Here is a 23,261-nt window from a genome sequence, read left to right as displayed (position 1 = left end):
CAAAATCTTGGGGAAACCGGCATAAGCTTCCAAGATTCCTCCCCATGAATTGTCACCCAGGCTGTGTTTAATTCCCTCCGCAAGAACTTGCCACAACACACGTGGAATGTCCACCAGGGAAGCTCATTAGAGGTTCAGCACCCAGGTTTTTACTGGGGGCTGGGCCTGTAAGCACTCTGCCTAGCATGTACCAAAGTTCCAGACGCCCAGAAGAAAAGCAGCTGTTCAGTATAAGCCACATTGTACAATATGTACCACATTTATCAGTTCCGAGAATGGAGGCAGCCTTCCCCAAACCCAGGCTCTCAGGTGCCAGCCACTGGCCAACTTGGTAAACAGGCTTTTTTTTTAAGGTATAATTTAATATTAAGAGATACCTAAAAATATAATTCACCATATAAACAGAATAAAACAATAAACAAATAGTCCTTGTAGGAGATGCAGACAAAACAATTTTATCATTTAGCATAGATAGTCATCAAAACTACAAGCAGGCTTTTAGGACAGTAATCTCAGGCCTGCTATGTTAACTCTTTTCTGCACAATTGAGGATTATTTTCTATAACTATATAATCATTTCAGGTTATGGACCCAATGACACCGGATTTGGTTCTTGCCTCTGCCATTTATAAAGTAGGTGTCCTTTGGCAAGTCCTTGTGCCATTCTGTGCCTCGGTTTCCTCAGTTACAGAAAGAATCCTCCCTCGCGTCCCCCTCCTCCCTCTCTCCCCACCCCCCTTGCAGGGTTGTTGTCAGGATCAGAGTTAATGTGTACGAGGAGTCTGGGATGCTCTCAAATCAACCTATTACTGTTATTGTTAGTCTTTTTCCTCCCTGTCTTTGTTGGTGGTATGTTGTTTTGGTCCGATGCCTGGGGCAGAAGGCTGTGTGGTGGAGCTTAAAGTCGGGTAGGAGTGTACTGGGGTCTTCTCTTTGTCCTGGGGCAAAAGTGGGCCCTATTCCCCACCTGCCAACAGCAGTGTGTATCTGGAGGGACTGGCATGAGCATTCTGTTCTGCATCAGCGGACCCCCTGGCACAGCAGCTCTGGCTGAGTTTGAGTAATCAGTCAGGGAGATTGTTTCCTTGGCCCTCCTGTGGGGTTTTGCAGGGCTGTGCCCCTCTACCCCAGGCCGCAGCTCCTGCGGGCCACCGGCCCTCACTGCACCCCTGCCCTCCTTGGGAATGGTGACTGTTCTTTCCTCTTGTTCAGCCAACGGTGGTGGCAGGGAAGAACAGCTCCCCTCTTTTGGAGATGGGGCAGGGAACATAGGAAGGGATACTGTATCTCTTGATTTCCCCAAACCTGCCCCCACCTTCTTAAATAGCCCCTTTGTTAAACTCTTCTCAATTGTGAATTTGGGCGCCTTCTGTTTCTTGCGGGGCCCTGGTTGGGCAAGTTGCTAGGACACCTGGATTAGAGTCCAGGCTGTGTTGTTCACTGGCTGTGGGACTGTTGACAAGTTCCCTTAACAGGTTGTCAGCCTGAGGGGTGGAGTCTGACCCTTCCCTACTCCCGCAGGCCTCGCAGAGTGCCTCGGACGTGGCAAGTCCAGGGTCTCAGGCTGTCACCTGTAGGGCCGGGCAGGAGCCTACTGAATAAGAGAGGGCTGAGCAGCACCTGGGGCGCATGGAGGACGTGGCCATCTCTGAGGTTCCTGTGCAGGAATGCAGATGGTGCGTCCAGAGCTTTTGACTTTCTTTTTTTAAGCAACACTGTAAATCCAGATTTTTATGTGAGCTTTTCCAAGTTTTAAATGTTTTTTCAAGTTAACAAAACACCAAGCAAAAAATCCAACAATGACAATAACGTGCAAGCCCAGTTTTGACTCAGTCAACTTCTGTCAAGCCCTTGTTGTGGCCTGGGACATACTGCCCTCTGCTCCCTGGAAAATCATTCTTCCTGGTGGGATCTTTAGGACAAGGCTCTTTTGGACCCAGCTAGGAAGTCTCAGGGTTAAGTGAGTAGGGGGTTCTTCCAATAGACCAATGCTTTATAAATAGAGTCCAAGGGCAAGGGAATCTGGAGATTAGCTTTAAGGTTCATCCAATTCTAAACTAAATTTCACTTTTGCAATTATGATCAGTATTCAAATGAAAATGGCTTTCACTCATACAGAGGCCTGGATTGAAGCCAGCTGGATTTGTATACTTTTTTGTATCCCTGACAGTGCTTAGCACAGTGCCTGATACATGGTAATTGCTCATTGGGTGTTTGATGAATGAATGAGCGAGTGAATGATGAATGAATAATGAACAGACGGATGAATGGCTCTTTGCTTGGCTCACGGAGAAGACTATCATGTGAATTTAGGTTGAGGGATGTAGAAAAAAGTCTTTTCTACGCATTTCCTGAAAAAAAAAAAAAACCCAAAGAAAATGAGGCATCAGTATTCATTCAGAGCCTAATTTGCAATAATTCAAATTTCGGTTGTTTGAAATATGGTGCTTGTTTTTTGTTTAGTTGTATGTTTTGGTAAATAAGAATTCTTAAGCACTGAACTATTAGTAGCATAGTTCTAGGAGTATAATAAATTTTCAATAAGTTGTAGTAGTTGTAATTTTCCTTTTAATGAACTTTGGGAGTCTTAATCAAAGAGCAGCTTGTTCAGAATAGGGGTATTTTTAGAGGATTGCTGCCGCCTAATGGATTCTATGGAGAAAGACAGAAATTTGAAGCTAACTGCTATTAGGCTTGATGTGGTGAGTTTTTCCAATTCAGCCCTTCTTGGAGGGCCCCCTAGTAGGGTGTGGAGATGAATAGTGCACAGTCCTCATATTCTAGGAGCTCATCATAGAAACCACAGGGCTGGAAGGGACTTACGAGACATTCGTTCTTAAACCCTGATCCTCAGAATTCTGGTGGGAGAGGGGTGGGAACATGATGGACTTGGGAAGATAAATCATTAAAAATAAACTAATGAACATTTTCCACGAAAACTTTCCTTCTGTAAGTTTTCCTTAGACATTAGATGTCTGCTACTCTTTATTCTAGCAGCTGCTATATAAAACAAGCAATTAATGAAAAACTATTTAGACAGAAACACGAAACGTGGCAACAGATGTGCACACTCAGTTGGACATGTCTTTTTTTGTGGGCACATGTGGTCCCAGCAGTGATTCCTGTTGTGCTTTATAGTGTATAAATCTGATAGTACTCAGCAAGTTAAACTTTGTGGAGGGGAAACCATGTGTGCTAGTTCACAGCTTGGATAAAAGATTGAAATGAATCCCTTTTTCAGAGTACTTTGAGCTGGCGCTGTGACTTCCAAGGGCTACCCTCCAGGGCAGGGTTGGCACCAGGCTCCACCACCCAGCCACCCATCTGGAGCCCTCTGCTCAGCGGGCTATTAGTGGAATTTCTAGCATGAAGGATGTGGCCTGGTCTGAACACAGGCATCTTTTAATTTTAAGAACCAGTTGAAACCGTAGGAGCTGACTAATCCAAGTCCAATCTGTAGTAGCTCAAGAAACTGAGTTGAGGCCCAGACTTGGTGGTGTGAGTTGGGAGTTAAAATCAAGGCTGTTTGTTTTGTTTCTATTTCAGTTGCTCCTATTTATATTGTTTAATCATCCATACTTCTCTTAGCCAATATTCTGCAGAATGCATTTAAATTGCTCATTGGCTTGCTTGACGCTTCCGTAACTTCTATTCTTTTTCTTCTTGTAGAAACAACAAACATGCAGGAGTTTTAGGTTAGAATGGTATCTGCGCTTTGCGGACTCCCCATTTCTGCACATGGGTCTGGGGCTGCCTGCTTCTGCCTCTGGTGAATGGAGTGGGATGGACAGTGTCACCAGAAATACCTTCTGGAGTTGGGACTGCAGGTCCTGGAGGTGGTCCTGCTCTCCCTGTGACCCAGTTCTCTCCTCTGAGTGTAGATCCCTCTGGCCCTGCCCCTCATGTCCTTCCTTCCTTCCTTCCTTCCTTCCTTCCTTCCTTCCTTCCTTCCTTCCTCCCTCCCTCCCTCCCTTCCTTCCTTCCTTCCTTCCTTGACTTTTCTTCTGTCTGCTCCCCTTTGTTGGGGCTTAGCAGATGCCCCTGCTCTCACTCTGTCCCCCTGCCCTCTCACTCGGCCGACCTCCACTGTCAGTTCTGATTGGGGCTCCTTCCTCACCTCCATCCCCTCCATTCAGGGCCCCGGGGGTTATATGGCTTCAGAACAGCAGGTCGGTAGCCTTATCTTTGGTGGTCATCCTCTCTGTTTCTCTTCAGCCACTGGTGGCGATCTGGTCCTCCACCACGTGGGGGCGCTATTTTCAGGGTGGCTGCAGTGATGCTCCTTATGGGTCTCTGCGCCAGCGTAGGCTCGGCTACCCAGAGCCCGCCCCTCTGCCCCTCTGAACACAGTCACCAACGGGTGCCCCTCCACCTTCTCGTGCTGTGTGGGCGTGGGGCAGACGCAGCCACTCTGGACCCACCAACCCTCGGGAATCCCCTTCTCTCTTCCTCTGCACCCCTCCTCCAGCTTCCTCTCTATCCCCCGCCTGCCGCCAGCAACTCAAGCTTCATTCCTTGACTAAGTCAGACTTTTCCAGTGTCCCTGGTGGCTATTTGTTTTTTTCAGGTAGCCCCAGAAACCCAAAGATGAACCTACACTAGGGGTCACCAGCAGACGAGGTCATGCAGAACGGGGCGGGGGAGCTCCCCGAGACGCTGGCCGCCCCCTGCTCGTGCGCCCCTCCCCACGGCCCTTCATTCAGGCAGAGCGTGGACTCCGGCTTCTCACCTCAGAGGGGTTGTCAGGGCTGGCCTGCACCTGAGCTCTTAGAGGAAGTTTGGGGTTTGGGGGAGCAAGTAAAGGAAGACAGGAAACAGACAAGATTTCTTGGTCAGAAGAAGGGGGCTGGGGGGAGGATGAGGGAGCGGGAAGAGGGGAGGGGCGGTAGGGCTTCCTGCGGCCCCACAGGTGGGCGCCTGGGAGGAGGCGGCTGCCCAGTTCAAACAGACCTGGGGTCCCCTTCGTGGTCTTGTAGCCTCGGGGAGTGGGGGTGGGTGCTGAGCACGGTCAGGTCAGGAGGGGTTTGTGCGGACAGATGCCCCACCCCCCGCACTTTGGGCCTGAGTCGGTCCTGAGAGATGAGTGGGAACCGCAGGAAAGACTGAAGCTATGTTTCTTCCGAGTTTGGCAGAAAGAGCTCTCAGAGTACAAGCGCACTGAAATGTGGGAATTAAAGTTGTTTTCCTCACAAACCTGAGTTCAGCGTGTGAGTCATGACTACTCTGTAGCTGAGGAGGTGGGCGACGTGAGGAAAGGGCTTTTCGTTCTTTCTTGATAAGCTAAGGAAGAGGCCGCAGTTACTTCTCAGTCTGGTGTCTCCCCTCAGAGAGGGGAGCTCTCATTCGTGCATCCCCAGCGTCCCTGAAGCAGACATGCTTAGTCATCCTTATAAGGTTTAATGTTGAGGGATGGTAAGGAGAGAGGGGTGCTCCAGGCCACATCCCCACACGGGGTCCCAAGTTGGGGCTAGTGCATCCCCCTCCATCCAGTGACAGTCCCCTCCGTCCGATGACAGTCTCCTCTGTAGCGTGACAGTACCCCCATCCGATGACAGTCCCCTCTGTACATTGACAGTCCTCTCCATACACTGACAGTCCCATCCCGTGACAGTCCTTTCTGTCTGGTGACAGTCCCCTCCATATGGTGACAGTCCCCATTGTAGAAGTGGGCTGTGCTCTAGAACAATTGTCAGCCACTTATTTGTAATTGAGGATGCATTTCCCCAGACTCCTCCAAAATAAAAAAAAATCCTGTTAGTGTTGTCACTGGGCTGTTTTTTGTTGGTTTTGTTTTTTACCTATGAGGGCAGCTTTTGTACACAGAAAACACAATTTATGGCTACCTTGGATTCTTGCACCAAAAAATCTGGTCTAGAGGTGAAGAAACTTGAGAACTGGGTCATACATGAACTAGGGGAGTGGGATATGAGGCACCCTGTTTGGAGGGTGTACACTTGGGGTCCCTAATAACACTGGGACTGTAGATGGGCTCAACCCTCCCTCCTGAGTCAGGAGAAAAATCCCTTTCCATGTCCGCAGCTCCAGATCTTACATCCTCGCCCAAATCTTTGGCTAATAAACAACCTCAGTTCACCCCAAATTTCTTGAACAGTGTAGTTTCCTTAGTGGGTAAGGGTCTTTTATTCCTGAGAAAACTTCAAATTAAGTATAGAGATGCTGAACCCATTGTCCTAATATTTCTGTGTGGTGTTTCGGAATTATCTTTGACTATGTGATATTTAAAGTACTTGATATATTTAAGAGAATTTGGCATTTTAGAGAATGGAATTAACTTGTGATTTGAATGACAAATGTAAAGTTGAGTGTTTGATTTTAGACCTGTAATTTTAAGTTAAAAGGTATGGGAATCTTTGGTTGAATATATAAATAACAGTGAAGTGGTTAAGATAACTTATAATTCACAGTATTTGTAAGTTTGTTACATTTATAAGAGTTACTGAAGTATGTAGGTAGGTTTTTCAGTGAGATGAGAGAAAAATTTATATGTAGAACTTAAACATACTCAATTTATAATACATTACAAATTAATGTAGTATTTTATTATGTTACAGATTAATGTATTAAATTTATAAATTCAATTTTAAATGCTTAAGTAAATTTAATTAAGTTTGCCAATGAGATTAGATAATCAAAAACTTAGATGTGGTTATAAATTGTGCTGTAGAGTAATGAGTAGATATTTCTAGAGTATAGTAGGGTAATAAGATTTTTAAGTTGAATTTATAAACTTAAGATTTTGCAGTTTGTATCTTTAATTCATTCTGAGTTACAGGAGTAATAACCTGGGAGGGGAGAGGGAAGAGCTTCATGTTCCCTTTTTGGGGAGGTGAAATGAGTCTGACCTCCCTTTCTGCACCTGCTCCTGTGCCCCAGGGCTGTCTCCTGATGCTCTCAGAGCCCTCCTCCTGCGCCAAGAGCTCTCCGCTCATCCGGTGGGATTCTACTCAGGCACGGTCTTTTTCCCACAGTGACATGCCTCTTCTCTTTCCCGCTCACACCTCTGATGCCCTCAAGACCCTTGATCTCAGTGCGAAGTAAGGAGGTGAGTAGGCAGTGGGATCAATTTATCCTAGTTGGTGAGTGAGTGATGTTTGCTCAGACTCCTAAAGGTGTTAATAAAATTCAAGTAAGGACTCTACTAACCTGAATGAAACTCTAATAGGAATTCAAGTCACTGTGCTAAAGTTGAGTATAAACATTCAAAAATCCCACGTTGCAACTTGGGGAAGAGGGTACCATTCCCACAGTGTACATCTAGCACTTGGCCAGCCTCTCTCAAGGGCTTCCTGATTTTCACAACTTTCCCTACTTCTCCACTTTTAAAAAATTGAATCTATTTGACATATAATGTGTGAATTTAAGGTGTGCAGTGTGTTAATTTGACACACTTGCATGTTGTGATTGCCGTTGCAGAGATATTTGGTACTTCTGTCACATTACATAATTATTTCTTTTTAGTGGTTGGGATAATTTTTAGTCTCTTGGCAAGTTTGATGATGGTAGTGCAATATTGTGTATATTCACTGTACTGTGCATTAGATCTCTATGATTTATTTACTACTCATTGAAAGTTTGTACCCTTAAACCATAATAATCTTATCTCCTCACTCCCCATCCTCTGGTAACTTTTTTCAAAAGTTTAACTTTTTAGATTCCACATATAAGTGATACTGTACAGTATTTGTCTTTCTCTGTCTGACTTTATCTCAGCATAATATGCTCAAGGTCCACTCATGTTATTGCAAAAGGCAGGATGTCCTTTCTCATGCTGCAATAATATTCTATTGTGTATGTGTGCCACATCTTTTTTTTCTTTTAATTTTTTTATTGAATTATAGTCTATGCCACATCTTTTTTATCCACTCATCTGTTGGGCATTTAGGTTGTTTGTGTATCTTAGCTATTGTGAATATAATGCTGCAATAAACATAGGAGTGCATATATTGCTTTGAAATCCTCTTTTCATTTCCTTTGAATATATACTTTGAGGTGAATTGCTGGGTCTTGTGGTAGTTCTATTTTTAATTTTTTGAGGAAATGCCATGTTTTCCATAGTGGCTGCGTAAATTTACATTCCTACAGGGTATAATGGTTCCCTTTTCATCACATCCTTGTCAGCACCTCTTGTCTCTTGTCTTCTTGATTATAGTCATTCTAATCAGCAAGGTGAATCTCATTGTGGTTTTGATTTGTGTTTCCCTGATGCTTAGTAACGTTGAGCATCTTTTCACATGCCTGTTGGCCACTGTGATGTGTCCTCTTTGGAAAAATGTCTGTTTAGTTCTCTGCCCATCTAAAAATTGGATTGTTTTTGGTTATTGAGTTGTATGGAGTTTTAAAAATATATTTTGGATATTGATCCTTTATCTAATGTATGGTTTGCAAAACTTTTCTTTCATTCCGCAGGTTGTCTTTTCCACTTTGTTAATTGTTTCTTTTGCTGTGAAGAAGCTTTTGAGCTTGATATAGTCCCCCCATTTGTTGATTTTTTTGCTTCTGTTGTTTGTGCTTTTGGTATATCCAAAAAATCATTGCCCAGATCAATATCAAAGAGCGTCTTTCCTAAGCTTTCTTCTAGGGGTACTTCTCTACTTTTTAAAAGTTTTCTGAAAGTTGCAAGCTTTCTACACTCGCTTCCAAGATACTGATGAGGGATGACTAGGAATAAGATAAGTACACCCAGTTGTGTGTTGGTAGATGTTTGACAATCAGTTCTCTAGAGCTCTGATGTATAGTATTTGTCAATCTCTGTGGTATAAATACTCCCACCATGGCCAATTTCATATTTTCAACAGTGTAACAACTGGCTCACAACTTTCCTAAACATTTAATGGTTGGCTGGCATGAACTGGCATGCGCTGGTTTAAGTACATCACTGGTTCTATCTACCCTCTTATTGCCAGGAAGATGAGTTTATTATATATAATGTAACAAGCTCTCTAAGGTGTGGAATTATGTCCTAGAGCTCCCGTGGGCCCCTGGTACTAGCATGGTCATGGACATGAAAGTATTGATTATCTCCTGCTTTGGGGGGAGCAACTGCACAGCTAATAGCAGATCATAGCAGAGGGAATTGTGTGGGTTGGGGGTGGCGCAGGGAGGTTGCCTCCTCTTTCCACCAGCCTCAGGGAGGCAGTGTCGGGGAGAATCTAGGAGCATAGAATAGTTTTGTTAAGTATACCAGACTCACTGAAAGTCAGATCAAGATACTGTAAGACTTTAGTTGATCAGATCTGGATGTGAATCTAACACACTTTCCCTTTATAGCTTAGTGTACTTCATGTATGGATTTGCTGCATACTTCAGTGATTAGAATGAACTTCCTCAAGAAGAGGATCTGTAGCCTTCATGACGGACTGCCTCGTAAAGTGCCAAGGACTCCAGAGAAAGGACACCAAAATAGCTATAAAGGTAAAACCTCACTGTGCCGTAGAACGGGAGGGGGCCCAGGAGGGCCGGAGTTCCTGGAGGCCCTAAGGGCTCAGGAAATGACCTTTCGGGGGATATAAAAAGCAAGGGAGGTGGGAGAGGAGAGATGACAGCCTCCAACCAAATGGGTTTACTTCTCCTCCCTGGGCTTTCTAGAATTGGAGATTTGCAGTTGTGGAACCGCAGGTCCCATGACACCAATATGACCCATAACTCCTAGGAGGGCAGCTCCTGTAGCAGGATTCTCCTGGGAGACTAGATAGTAGCAGTAGAACAACTGGTAGACAAGCTCGAGTTCTGGCTGCTCACTAAAGACCTTCATTGAAGAGCTAATGTCCTGAATTAGAGGCAACATACACCTGCAGGCTTTACATGTGGCCTGAAATCCTACACCTCTCATGCTGGTCATGCGTATGCCATTGTATTTTCTGACTACTGAAATCATAGTAAAACACTGGTGACAGTGTTTATTCTTTATGATTTAAGATATTTCCAGGAATTCTGGAACAGGAAAATGTATTACTACCCAGCAGTATTCCTTGAAACAAAATCCTTAGGGAATTTATAAACATTTGCCTAGAATCTTTGCCTGACCAATAGAATGGGAGACAGGCTAGTGCAAAAATCAGGCAAGTTTCTGTCCTGTACGGACAGTGATGCTACTGATACCACTGTAGGTTGAGTCTAGGTTGTAAGCAGCTTCTTGAGTTGTAGGAGGGCTTTATGATCCATCTACACTATTGTCCCCCTCACTTAAGAGGCACTCAGCCAGCCAGCAAATATTTACTGGAAACCTACTACATGCCAGGTGCTATGTTAGGCCATTAGGGATACTGACTAGTGAGACATGGTCTTTTGCTCGCAATAAGCAGACATTCCACTAGGGGGAGCCAAATATATAAATAAGCTTAATAATTGTACTGAAGGTGCTGGGATAGTTGTCTGTGGGGAGGAGATCAGAAGGAATTGGACAAATCTGCCACAGGATTGATTAGGAAATGTCTTCACAGGGAAGGCGTCCTCAGGGCAGCGTTTCTGAGGCTCCTTACCCAGAACAAGGAGGCTGCTGAAGCGAGCTGGAGAGATGGAAGATGAGACCTTGTGACTGATGCACACACTCAGCCTCAATGACCCGGTCTGAGGATAAAAGATCCCTGAGCAAGTGGAACATGGACATTGCAGGGAACAGCAAACACACCATCAAAGTCTGAGCCCCGTGGAAGTGATGTCTGAGTAACACGGTATTTAGAAATTATCTCCTCTTTATTGCCACATTCATACAAAAAGTCTGATATATCTGGGTGGGCAAAAGAAAGCCACAGTGTATACAAAGAAAGTTGGAGGAGGTTAAAAAATATATGGCTTTATTGTTTGAAGAGCAGTGACGGATCGTTTCCTCGGTTTAACTATCCAGGCGATCGAAATTCTGGGTTTGAAACTCTTGGAAGTCCTCTGGGATGGTGTCTGTAAACAAGAACAGGGGTGGGGGTGCGATTAGGAAGGCTCCCTCCTTCCTGCATCCTGGTGCAACTCGTTCTGCGAGGCCGCCTGCAGGGGGCGCCGTCAGCCTGCGCAGCAGCCTCCAAAAGACCCTGCAGCCATTTTCTACCTCAGACTGCTTTGTGAATTGCTGGCTTAAAGCCCAGGAGAACTCATTCACAGGCCTAAAGCAAATTAGCCGGCAGAGTGGATTTTGAGCTTGTGATGATGTTGGAACTGTATGAAAATAAAGGCTGCCTGTAAATTAAGCCTGACTCGATCTGTCAGTGAAACCCCAATCAAAAGCCAAGCAGTTTAATTCCACAAGTCTCAATTTCCTCATCTACCAAATAGGAAAAATGAGATCTAATGTTTACTGGATTACACTGGGACTATCAGGTCTCAGTGAGTAAGTGGCATGAGCTTTGGGCTTCTGGGAGGGAAAAGTGCTATAAAATAAGCTGGCATTATTTGAGTTTTCCTAGCAGTAATATTGTGCAGTGACAAGAATGTATGTTACCATTGCAGCGATACTTGAGGTTAGACCAAATGATGTTTTCCTGGGAGAAGCAGAACACGCCAAGCCTGCCTCCACGCATGGTGGTGTCTATGGTGACCCCGGAGTCAGCCACCAGCTCGGAGCCTTCATAGAATCGCACCCTGCAAACAACACAGCCGGAGGGGGTCTCCGTGAAACTCAAACCAAGGTCAGGGTGAAGTGCCCATTGTGAGACCCCGGGGCCCCACTTCTTACACACCTGTGTACTCCTGGACTGTGCTCTCCTGTTCCCCCTTCCCTACTAGACTGGAAACTCCATGAGGTCAGGGACCATGTGTCCATGTCCTCCCATTTTCTGTCTCTCCAAAGACCTTGCACGATGTTGGGCACTGAGTCCAACTTGATGGGTACTCACTGAGTTAGAGAGAAATCAAGTACGACCCAGGACCAGGAGGCTTTGTGACTTCACTGTCCGGTGAGTTATCTTGTCTAGACATTTTATCTAGTTATCTTGCTTTAAAATTGTGGCTTTTCCTTAGGTCTGATTGGTATCATTTGGTAGAATCCCAGAGCAATGATTCTCATCAGGAGTGACAGCACTCCCTAAGCGGGGTTTTAAAAATGTGTGGGGGCATTTTTGACTGTCACCGTGGCATTTAGTAATGACAGAAGCCAGGGATGCTGGGTGGCTCACAAGGCCCTGGAGTGAACAATCAAAACTTGTCCTGCACCCACTTTTGAGGTGCACCTCTACGCCCTTGGGCAGGTGACAAGCCTGCTTATAATTATCTGGGCCTAGAACCTAACTTTCTTACTTGTGAACATCAGGCATTTTTTTTGCACTAATATAAAGTGATTTTCCAGGGTAAACTGAGAAACTGTTGGGTACAGTTGACCCCAAAACAACACAGGTTTGAACCGCATGGGTCCACCTATATGCAGACTTTTTCCCATAAATACTACCCTACTACAAGATTTGTGGGTGAGTCCACAGATAAGGAGGCCGAATATGGGACTTGTGCATCTGCAGATCAGGGCGGGTCCTGGGACCAAGCCCCTGTGTTGTTCAAAGGGCAACTGTACTTCGTTTTGTTTGAAAATGAAGAGCTGTTCACCATGTTAGGAATTCACATCACTGCTGGCAACCCCACTGCTGTAGGTTAAGTCCCCAGCACAGTGCTCTGTGGTAGAACATCACCTTCACAGTGGTTCTAGGGGGTGCAAATGTCTATTTCATTTCGTGTTTTGGTGTGGTTGTGTCCCAGCCATGATTTTGGTGTAATTTTAGACAATCAATCTGATCCCTCATTAAGAAGTAAGAATAATTTATGTGTGAGTAGGTTATATTTTCTATGGTTTCATTTCAAAATATTTGTTATTTAAAAGGGGCAGTAAAATTAATAGGGCTGAGAACATGATCATCTTACTGTGAGACAGATTACATTTGATATAATGTCTCAAAGAGGAACAAAATATAAATTAATCCTCAGGGTTTCCTTTTTTCCTACTAGGCAGTTTTCCTGCCCTGGTCAAGAGAATGCACTCAGTACCCATTCCTAAAAGCACTACATAAAGCTGGAGTGGGTACTGATCTGCAATTCTGAGAAGTGAGAAAGTATACTGACGAAATGTCACAGATGTAGCCCTAAGGAATCCTAGCTTCTGAGAACAGCCTTTTAAAGTCGTCCTGCAGGGAAATAAGGCAGGTGACACTGGCTCACAGGAGGATGGGTTCATGCCGAAGGTGGCACGCTGTCAGGCACTGGGGAGCGCTGCCCTCGTGGAGATTATCAGACTGTAAGGGGCTCAGTGCAGCTGAAATATTCTCAGATAACTGATCACACAGGGCCCGGGGGCCCACACGGGAGCGCTGATGGGAGGCTCAGTGCACGTCTCACCTCACACAGGTCAGCGTGGTTCAAGAGCCCCAGTCTGGCCCTCATGTCCAGGCGGTCAGTCTGAGCTGGGGTGTCATCCTCCCACCTCTTTTCTGGGAACCTGGGGTCCCGGTGCGCCTTCGGGGACCATCTGCTCTGGGATGCAGAAGGAGGGTGGGCTTTGCTTCAAGTGCGGGGGGTGCGCCGCCTACCTGATGTAGCCCACCTGGGGCCTGTGCTGCAGGAACCAGCGGTAGGACACCTTGTCTTTCCAGCCCACGTTCCTGGAATCCTTCCACAGCAGCCTGACCTGGTCGCTGGTGTCCCCAGTGTGCCACAGGGAGTTGCGGAGATGCTCCCCAGGACCTGTCTTAGACTTAACAGCCTGGACAACAACACAAGCGAGGTCTTAGCACAGAACACACAGACCCTCTTCCTGCACCCCTCATCCCTGGGATGATGAAGGGGTGGGAGGTCATGGTTACCACCTGGCTGCCTTGGATCCAGACATAAAGCATAAATACTTCAGTGCCATTTCTACTGAGGTGACCCCCAACCTTATAGTAATCAGCACTGGCTAGTAATCCACAAACCCCTCCCATGTTTTTCCGGCCATAAATCCATTGCTCCCACATTTGTCCAATGAGGACTCTGAATTGCTGCCTTTCCTCCCAGCAGAAGTGACAGAGGTAGCCTCTCAGTCCTCCTGTACGATGTCGGCCCCATTGAGGAAACTGATTAGCCAGTTTCCAAAAGAGTGGCCTGAAGGTGTCCCCCCAAGTCTCCCCCACCTCTTGGGCGCTATTCCTGCTGCTGTCCTCACCGTCAGCTGCCCAGAGGTGAGCATGTAGCTCGTGTGCAGGAAAGAAGGCCGGGCCCCAGACGGGCTCCAGTGTTCCTCGACTTGAATGCTGGCACAGAGGCATCAATTTCTTAGGTGAATCACAGAATTTAACAGGAGAATAAAGGGCCCGGAAGCAAAGGAGACAAATACCTTGAGCTGAATGCCAGGTTCTGCAACAGCTCGGAACGGGGTGGCCTGCCAGTACGTCTGCTCTGTCTGTTTCCACATGACCACATAGAAACTGGAGCTGTCTTGGTAACCAAAGATAAAGCCGGCGTAGTCATCATCTGTCTGCGTGTTGACGTGGAAGGTCCCTTCGAAGTCAACTCCATTAAAAGCCGTGTACCCTGCAGAGATGAGAGTAAGATTTGAAAGCCAGACAAGCCACATGAGTAGCTGGAAAAAGCGGATTCTACACAAGTGGTGACAGAGGCCCTGGACATACCCACTGCCAGGCCGGGATCGCTGTTCATGGTCTGCACGATCTCCATGCCCTGTGGAGAGAGTGGAAGGAGTTAGAGGGATGGAATAAGCTCAAGGAGGCCTGGAACCTCAGGCATCACCAGTAAGTGGACAGTGACATCTGAGCTCTGTGTAAAGATTTCATTCTCTGAGGAACTGCTCTAGCTTGTCATGTACTCAAAGACAGCACACACTTGCCAAAAAAAAAAAAAAAAAAAAAAAGCTCAATAGAAATAATTTTGCTAAAACTGTCACTTAAGCTGATTCAATAAGCCCTTAATTGGAGAATAAACACTTCAAATGAATGTGACCTGCTGGGTGACACTGGAAAATTTACTTTTAGTTACATGATGAAGAAGACACATGGGAGGCAGGCTGCTGCAGAGATTAAGAGCATGGCTCTTGGGTCAGACTGCTTTGGTCCCAAATCCAGCAATCTTAGCCGCTTACCTGCGGTGCTACCATGAGTAATCATTGCAGCTCTATGAGATGAGATCCCACCATCGGTAAAACAAGGCTCATGAAAGTGCTCTGTCACAGGGCGACTGTGAGGAATAAATGTGATGTGGAACAGTGCCTGACTTGCAGTCAGCACCGTCTAAATGTTGCCTACTCCCCTCAGGAGGGCCTGGGCTGAGAGACAAAGCTGAACCGCCACCAGCCCTGGGACACTCACCTGGTTCAGGACCACCCAGTTGGGATCGATCTGGGCATCCCCTTCAGGGTCCAGGACCACGGTCTGATAGGCCCTGAAGTCGGTCAGGGTGACCTCCGCGTTCTCCGGGCACACGTCGATCCGATCGATGACCTGGTCCTGGTCAAAGTCCGCCTCACAGATGTCTCCCACGCCATCGCCTGAGGGGGTGGAGGAGGAAGAGGGGGGCTCGATAACCGATAACCGTACTAGCCCCAACCCCCTGCCCCGGCTCCACGACGGGGAGGAGGCCGGGTAAGGGGCAGAGAGCGCCCAAGCCCTGCTCCAAGCGAGGCTTTCAACCCGTGTCAGGAGAGGCATCTTGGAGTTGGCTGTGTCCAGGCCCCACCCTGGAGCCTGAGAGGTGGGCGGCTGAAGCCCACTGTATGTGAGCAAAAGGACTTTCTGGGGACAGAGGGGAGGCCAACTGTTCCAAATCGACCTGACAAGAAACCCTAGGTGTCCTCTGAGGATGCGGGTTTCACCAGCTGGTGGATCTTAAACCTGACCTTATGTAAGCAAATGACTATTGTACTTTCTAGACTGTAACATATAAAAAGCCGGGAAATTACGGTCACCAGATTCTAATAATAATTTACGGTGCTCCTTAGGCTGAACCTAGCTCAGAGTGTTTTATCCAGCAGACCTGATGGTATTAAAACTTGAATTTGCATAGCTGGGGCTGGGCATGCCCTCGCCGGATCACCACCGTCCTCACCACGCTGCTGGTGCAGCCCTGGCTCTGTGCACAAGGTTATCAGCTTGGCCCCTGTGGACCTCAGAATTTGCGAATCCACCTGTGCTGGGGCTGCTGTGCCCGTGTCTATCTGGCTCCTGCCCTGGGACTCCTGGTGAAAGGCACGAGCAAGGTGGCAGAGCAGCTCTCCAAGCCCCTGGCGGGAGCATGTGGCTGCTTCCCTGCCCCGCTGTGATCTCATCCTAGGGCTGCTCAGAAGCAGCTCTTCCCTGACCTGGCGTCTCCTAGTCATCTACTGTCCCCACAAGCTGTGGCTGCTCAGAGGTGGCGCCCCGGGCTGAGCCCACTCACTGTTGCTGTCCTCCTGGGCGGGGTTGGGGACCAGCCGGCAGTTGTCTGGTCCAGGGGGCACCAGGTCTGGGATGCCGTCATTGTCATCGTCATCATCACACTCATCACCAATTCCATCCTTATCAGTGTCCAGCTGGGCACTGTTAATGACCGTGGGGCAGTTGTCTGTGCTGTCCTGGTGCCCATCTCCATCACTGTGGGAGGAAGGAGAGGTGTTTGCGTCACAGTTCAGCAGAGGACACGGAGAGTCCAGGTTTCTGGAGAGAGGGTTTGAGGTCTTAACCAGGCTTAGTCTTTTATCTTAGATGAGGCTGTCTTATGGGCCTCAGAGACTATTTCCCACTTCCTCAAACTAATTTCTGTGATTACGTGATCAGATGCTCCTATAAGTCCCTGGGCACAACTCTGACCCCTGACAGAGAGAATGTGTGAGGGGCGGGGGCCAAGGTGCTCCCAGGGAGTCCCAGCTCAGCCGCTCATCAGCAGGTGGCCCTTCGGGCTCAGCATCCTCATCTGTTCAATGGGAGTAACAGCCTATCTCACAGGGTGGTTAGGAAGATTAAATGATTAGAATGTTGTGTATTACATTTTAATACATGCAAATACCCTCCTGATTACCTGGCTCTTAGGAAGCCCTCCGGTGTTTCCTTTTCTGTGACTTGTCACCATTTCTGGCCGTAGACCAGGAGGATCAGATGTGGATGCCACAGGGAGGGGGTCAGGGACAGCAGGGCCTTCCTTCCCTACAACACTTCTCAGAACCCTCGTTCTCCACCCATCTGGTGTTTCTTTCCAGGCCATGCAGTCCCCTGAGGGTGAGTCTGCCCTGCCCCAGGTTTCCCTGAGTTGATGGAGACCTCCCCTGGCTACTCAGGACTAGAGCAGATACTCCTTTCACCGGCTCCACCCCCGGCCCTTCCTGGCTCAGCACCTGCCCCCACACACGAGATGCAGGAGGGAAGCCAGGGGCCAGTCCATGCCCTTCAGGCCACGCTTCCCAGGGGTCCCAGAGCCCAGAGAAAGTGAGGTCTCCCTGGACCAGCAGATGACGACAGGGCTCCAACAGTGGGATTCCTGGGCATGTGGCAGGGCTGCTTTCTAAGTCATAAGATGGAGCTATTTCCATGAGCAGCCATTCCATATAGCCCTGTATACTTTTATGCAAAAACAAGCAGTTTCTGTCCTCAAGTTTGTGGGAATTAAAATGTAGCGGAATGACTCATTTTAGGCAAATATCTAGAGGCCGGTGGGACAGGATATTTTAGAAATCACTTGGAGGGCAATCAGTGCAAGATGACCTGCACCAGGGAACATTCTTGACATACACCATTGAGGGAAGTTGTCAGCGTGCTATTCCCACCTTCCACTCAAAAACAGACATCCTATGTCACACTGGCACTGACCTGCCTCCCCGCCTTGCTGTGATAACAGTAATACCACAGCTGCCATTTTCTGCAGGTCACCTGAGGGCGAGCACTATGCTGGGATTACCTATATTATCTTTCATTTTTACCATCACTTGTGAGATGTGAATTATCTCTAATTATCTCTACTTCACAGATGAAGAAATTGGCACTCAGAGACTGAAGTATGTTTAAGTTCACGTAGCTAACATGTACTTTGCAGCAAGGACACAGCACAAGGACAGAGGTGGGACTTTACAGGAGCTGTCCTTGAGCAAAGTTGGGCTGGAAAGCTGCTGTCTGGAGGGCAACCTCTGAGAAGAGGTTGAGAAGGGAAGCTACATTGCCCCCTGCTTTGCCTTGTAGGGTCCTTTCCCTGTCCCGCTGCCCCTATGATTCCCTACGGAGATGAAAGGGTTTAGAGGCTTGGACAGCAGGTGCCTCTAGGGAGAACTGTCCGTGCCTCTGTTCTTGGTGATGTTCCTATAGCATGTGGTCCAGCCCTGTGTCTTAACGTGGGACTCCATCCATATGAGGCTAGAAGGGTTGACACAATTCATCAACATAGAACAATTTCACTCAAATAAGGGGAAATGAATGAAAAAAACATTCCAAGGACAATGAAATAACAGTGATCCTTCCACAAACTGTCAGCTTTCCATTTTGGGACAATGGTGAAGCTTTCCTGAGCTGAAAGAATCTAACAGCAAAGGAGTTAATATCTACTGAGTGCTCTCTATGGTACAGAAACTAGTTCTAAGAGCTCCATTCCACTGTCACCCCCATTTTACAGATGAGAAAATGGAGGCACAGAGATTCGGTCACTTGCCTCAGGTTAGCTGATTTGTAAGGGAAGCTGCGTCACTCCAGAGCCCATCTCTAAAGCGTTATGCTACACGGCCTCTCCTGTAATAGAATCTCAGTGGCTCAAGTGCCTAGTGACCCCTCCTGATACTGTCACCTCCCCCATGCACAGAGGTGCAGTGACCCTGACCAGAGGGCAGGGCTGTAGTCCCGCTAGCACCTCCATCTACCCAGAGAGATGTCAAAGCAGCAAAAAGCTCCGAAAGAGAAACCTTCCTTTGGGGTTTTCACCTGGCCCTGCGTAGCTGCGAGCGGTGCCGTACCTGTCCTGATTGGTGTCACAGGAGTCCCCAACCAGATCGTTATCCACGTCAGACTGCAAAGAGAACAGAATGTGTTATCCATCCCTGGGCCTGTGTGCACAACAGAATGTTCCAGAGAAGGCAGACCTGGCCCATCATCACGGGATCTCAGGAATCACTTCTCTGGAATTGGGGTGGTGTAGACTGTAAAAGGACAACACCATATTGGTGTAGGCACGAGGCTGCATTTTCAAAAAAGCCTTCCAAAATGCCACGCTCCGTGGCTGGGCTGCCTACACACCAGATGAGCCGACTGGAGAAGGGCGCCGGGGCAGCACGCGGCAGGGGGAGATGGGGAGCTCGGGCACGGGTCGGAAGGGAGCCAGCCACGGGCAGGGGACGAGGCAAGCAGATTCTGCTTTGCCTCTGCTTTTGGGAATCGAGCCCGAATGGCAGTGAGTCAGAGGGCAACAATGACTCCCCGCTCCCAGGGCTTTAAAAATACGTGACACATCATACCCAGTTATCCACAGGAAGGAGGAGAGAGAAGGGCAACCACTCATCACTGACTGAACCTAATCTGAAATGTCCATACACAGGCTGTGCTGGGGTTTCGGGGACAAAAGGGACACACAGTGCCCAGTGGTGAATTTCCATGTTACATTTTCCTTTCAGCAGAAAAAACTTGTTTTGGGCATCGTTAAACTCCTATTACTAACCTCAGAGGGACTTCGCAGCATGTGAGATTAATCCAGAGGCCCTCAGATCTCCTGCAAGGTGCTTCCCATCACCTCCAAGCCCAAGCCTGCAACCTCCCCTCCTCTGCTGTCAGGGGTAAGGAATAGCAAACAACTGAGCCGGTGGGCTCTGCGGGTTCTTCTAGACACTGGTCTCAACCAGTCTTTGCAGAGGGGAGTTCAGCCTCGAGTTTGAATCCCCTTGGATCCTACTAACCTGGTTAGGGTTGCTGACATCAGGACAGCTGTCACAGGCGTCCCCCACACCATCTCCATCTCTGTCCCGCTGGTCACGATTGGAAACTTTTGGGCAGTTGTCTAGGATATTCTTTATTCCTAGGAGAAAAGGAACGCTTCCCTGAGTCAGGCGAACATCACAGACTGGTGTGGAACACAGACTTCTAGATGCTGCAGACATCAGGGCTACCACCTTTGTCAGCAGTTACCTGGAGGTAATGTCAAAGGTTGGACTCTGGGAGAATTAAAAATGCACAGTGACCTCAGGCACTTAATCCCCGAGTTAGAATTTGTCCAAGGTAACCAGGGCTATCACTGCAACCAGATGAAGGGGGTCATGAGGGCCAGGTGGCTGACCCTGCAGAAGGAGGACCTTGTGGGTGTGTGAACTGTAACCGGGGCCTCGGGGCAAGGGGGCGCTGTGCTGGAGCCAGGCCCAGCGTGCCCATCTCTTCCCAGCTTTCTGTTCAATCGTGTCATCTGGTACTGGTAGCCTAAAATCAGTGGTGGCTGGCGGAGCATTTATAGCCTGGAAATTGTCAAATGCTACAACTTGGGGCATTTTTTGTTTTGTTGAGCTGATTTACCAGCACACCGCTGGATCGGGGTCATCAGTCAGGCTTATAGAAGGTGAGGCTGTGTTTTAGAGAAGTGTGGATATTCTAGAGTGGTGTGTGTGTGTGTTGGTTGGTGGGGCGGCGGCGGGGGGAGTGTTTTTCTAAAAGGATCTTCCTCTAAGGCCCTGTGATGTGATATGTTTTGCAGAAATCATGGGATGCAACCTGTACTTTGATGACAGTCGTGTATGTATCATGGAAGCTATACAGGAACACGTGTCTTTCCTCAAGTCCTGGGAGGCTCCAGAGTTGTGCTCCAGGGGTGCCACTCACACAGATCACAAGACGAGGCCCTGCAGTGGACCCTCAAGCTGGGCAATACAGCTGCCCCGCCCAACAGCTCTTCCCAGAATGGGAGGGGCTGTCCGGTCTCCTGGGAAATGCCCGATTCTCTGCAGGAGGAGCCTAACCGGGGGCTGCAGACTGTGACCCTGCTCAGTCCCTGTCGCTCAGTCCTCCCCTTCCAGGACTCTCACACTTGAGAAGGATGGTAAGGAGAGGGGCAGGTGCAGTCTGGGAAGAGAGCTGCCCTACAAAGACACACCCCTGACAAGGCACTGCTTGACAGGATTCCTCCAGTTTCTGGCAATGGTGTTCCAGAAACACCAGGGTTATTAAATAGGAGAGGGGGCCGTGGAGTCTCCTTCCACAGGAACAAGTGGAGCCATCCAGAGCGGGAAGGCCCTGAGTCAGTAATTCTATTCCTGCCCCTAAGAGAGAACAAGGGGAAAAGGACAAATGGGTCCCAAGTAAAAGACAAAGCAAGACAAACCCACCATCTCCATCCATGTCATCATCGCAGGCATCTCCTTTTCCATCCCCATCAGTGTCCTTCTGGTCATTATTTAGGACATTCCGGCAGTTATCACAGGCATCCCCAAAGATGTCCTTGTCACTGTTCCTCTGGTCCACATTGTGGGTCAGGACACAGTTATCCTAAGGGACCAGGAAATCAACATTAACCCTGTCTTTTACTGAATCCCTGCTGTGTGCCTGGTCCTGCCGTGGATGCCAGCCACCCTCCACCCCCAACTGTCATGAGATGACAGAACTCAGGAGGCCCAAGTTTATCAACTTTACATTTTAAACATATGAGAATCTTAGAATAAAGTGTTGTAGTGCTCTGGGAGCGCAGGCATGGAAACTAACATTCGGGCTGACTCATAGAAATGGTTGACTTCACAGGCTCTCTTCCGCCAGCCCTGGTATGTGGCAGTTCACAGGCGCTCCCAGCAAAGCAGGAACCTACCTGCTCGTTCAGGATCCCATCTCCATCAGCATCGTCATCACAGGCGTCTCCAATGCCATCTCCATCGGCATCCTCTTGGCCAGAATTTGGCACGTACTTGCAGTTGTCCTAAGTCGGAGGAACACAGCTCAGAGAGACACCTACATCTGTCTTGTCTTTCAGCTTACTGAGGTATAACTGACAAATAAAATTGTAAGATATTTAAAGTGCATAATGTGATGATTTGATATACATATATAATGTGAAAGGACTCAACCATCGAATTAATTGACACACCCATCACCTCACGTATTTATTCTCCCCCCCCTTTTTTTTTGCTGAGAACATTTAAGTTCTACTCTCTTAGCAAATTTCCATTATACAGTACAGTGTTATCAGCTAGTCACCACGTTCTACATTAGATACTCAGATCTTACTCATCTTATAACTGAAGGTTTGTACCCTTTTACCAACTTCTCCCCATTTCCCCCCACCCCATCTGTCTTAAGTCAAAAACTATTTCTGAACTTGAGACTGACTGTGGCTGCCTGGCGTTATTGTGATGGCTGTTTTGCTACATTTGAGCAAAGCTACAGAGTACGTGTGTGTGTATGTGTGTTTATATGGGTATGTGTGTATGTGTGTCTGTATCTGTGAGTTATGTGTTGTCTGTATCTCTATGTGTGTGTGTTGTGTTTATATGTATGTGTATGTATGTATATCTGTGAGTGTATGTGTGTATACGTATCTGTGAGTCTATGTGTGCCTGTGTGCGTGTGTGCGTGCGTGTCTTCCCCTTCTTGTTCCCCGTACCTTTTTGCAGTTCCTGGCAGAGCACGGCAGTTCTTCGTCAGGGTAACTGTCAATGTCCACGTCCTTTCCGCAGATGAAGCCGTCACCAGCCCAGCCGACTCCACACTGTGAAGGTAAAGCCCATCAGAGGCCCAGGAGCTGGCGCTGGTGGCTGACAAGGGGCCCTGGGCCTGTGTGCGCATGCCCAGAGGGAGGGCCCAGAGCCAGAAAGCTTTGTTGGGTAGGATTTTAAAACTATTAAGTTGTACTCTGAATAGGCCAATGGTTCAAAACTCAAAAGGTACAAAGGAAGATAGAGTGAAAACTTTCCCTGTCCTGGTTGTTGGCTCAGCAGTCCAGGCAGTCAGCTGTCAGAGACATGCTGGGCAGAGACCAGCACACACACATACGTTCTTTTTCTCTCTCTGTCCTTCAGCACCATTGGTAGTACACATATATCCACTGCTAGGCAACTTGATTTAAAAAAATTAACATTGTATCTTGGAGCTCCTTCCACCTCACTGCCTGTAGATCGTGTCATTCCTTTTAAGGCGCACAGATGCATCAAACAGAAGGTGGTGTGCATGCACCTCAGCTAATTCAACCCATCCTCTACTGGTGGGTGTCGAGTCATTAAAACCCTTTTCTCCTGCAGATAGTGCTGCCACAAATAATTCTATACATTTGTCATTCTGCACATGTACTGGTTTCTTAGTGTGAAATTCCTGGTTCAGAGGGTATTTGTAATTTTGAGTTATTGTCAAAATGTTCCCCATGTGATTATCCAG

General features: G+C 47.8%; 1 protein-coding gene and 2 long non-coding RNA genes across 7 annotated transcripts in view; 2 read left to right on the top strand and 1 right to left on the bottom strand.

Moving 5' to 3' along the window:
• The first annotated feature begins 464 nt into the window (after positions 1–464).
• On the top strand, positions 465–10,527 carry LOC116662011. Its single transcript, XR_004317988.1, has 3 exons — positions 465–7,063; positions 9,289–9,432; positions 10,461–10,527. It is a non-coding gene; the product is annotated as an uncharacterized LOC116662011 (long non-coding RNA).
• Positions 10,528–10,694: 167 nt separating this feature from the next.
• The window catches only part of THBS4 (thrombospondin 4), a 41,591-nt gene continuing 29,024 nt past the window's right edge, over positions 10,695–23,261 (bottom strand). The window contains exons 11-22 of the mRNA XM_006186734.3: positions 22,495–22,599; positions 21,703–21,810; positions 21,230–21,389; positions 19,817–19,935; positions 18,884–18,936; positions 16,354–16,547; positions 15,288–15,466; positions 14,595–14,643; positions 14,300–14,496; positions 13,518–13,690; positions 11,450–11,589; positions 10,695–10,914 (exon numbers count right to left, since the gene is read on the bottom strand). Coding sequence (XP_006186796.1) covers positions 10,853–10,914; positions 11,450–11,589; positions 13,518–13,690; positions 14,300–14,496; positions 14,595–14,643; positions 15,288–15,466; positions 16,354–16,547; positions 18,884–18,936; positions 19,817–19,935; positions 21,230–21,389; positions 21,703–21,810; positions 22,495–22,599 — 1,539 coding nt within the window. The 3' untranslated portion in view covers positions 10,695–10,852. The remainder of the gene's footprint in view (positions 10,915–11,449; positions 11,590–13,517; positions 13,691–14,299; positions 14,497–14,594; positions 14,644–15,287; positions 15,467–16,353; positions 16,548–18,883; positions 18,937–19,816; positions 19,936–21,229; positions 21,390–21,702; positions 21,811–22,494; positions 22,600–23,261) is intronic.
• Positions 11,503–21,994, top strand: LOC106729868. 5 transcript variants are annotated; one of them, XR_004317983.1, is made up of 6 exons: positions 11,503–11,636; positions 11,798–11,903; positions 19,538–19,696; positions 19,940–20,051; positions 20,602–20,943; positions 21,639–21,994. It is a non-coding gene; the product is annotated as an uncharacterized LOC106729868 (long non-coding RNA). The 5 variants fall into 5 exon arrangements; XR_004317985.1 differs by having other exon boundaries at positions 11,579–11,903; positions 19,541–19,696; XR_004317984.1 differs by having other exon boundaries at positions 11,579–11,903; positions 19,943–20,051.

The sequence above is a fragment of the Camelus ferus genome, chromosome 3, assembly GCF_009834535.1.
Source record: "Camelus ferus isolate YT-003-E chromosome 3, BCGSAC_Cfer_1.0, whole genome shotgun sequence".
Lineage (NCBI taxonomy): Eukaryota > Metazoa > Chordata > Mammalia > Artiodactyla > Camelidae > Camelus > Camelus ferus.
This window is presented reverse-complemented; position numbering and strand designations above follow the sequence as displayed.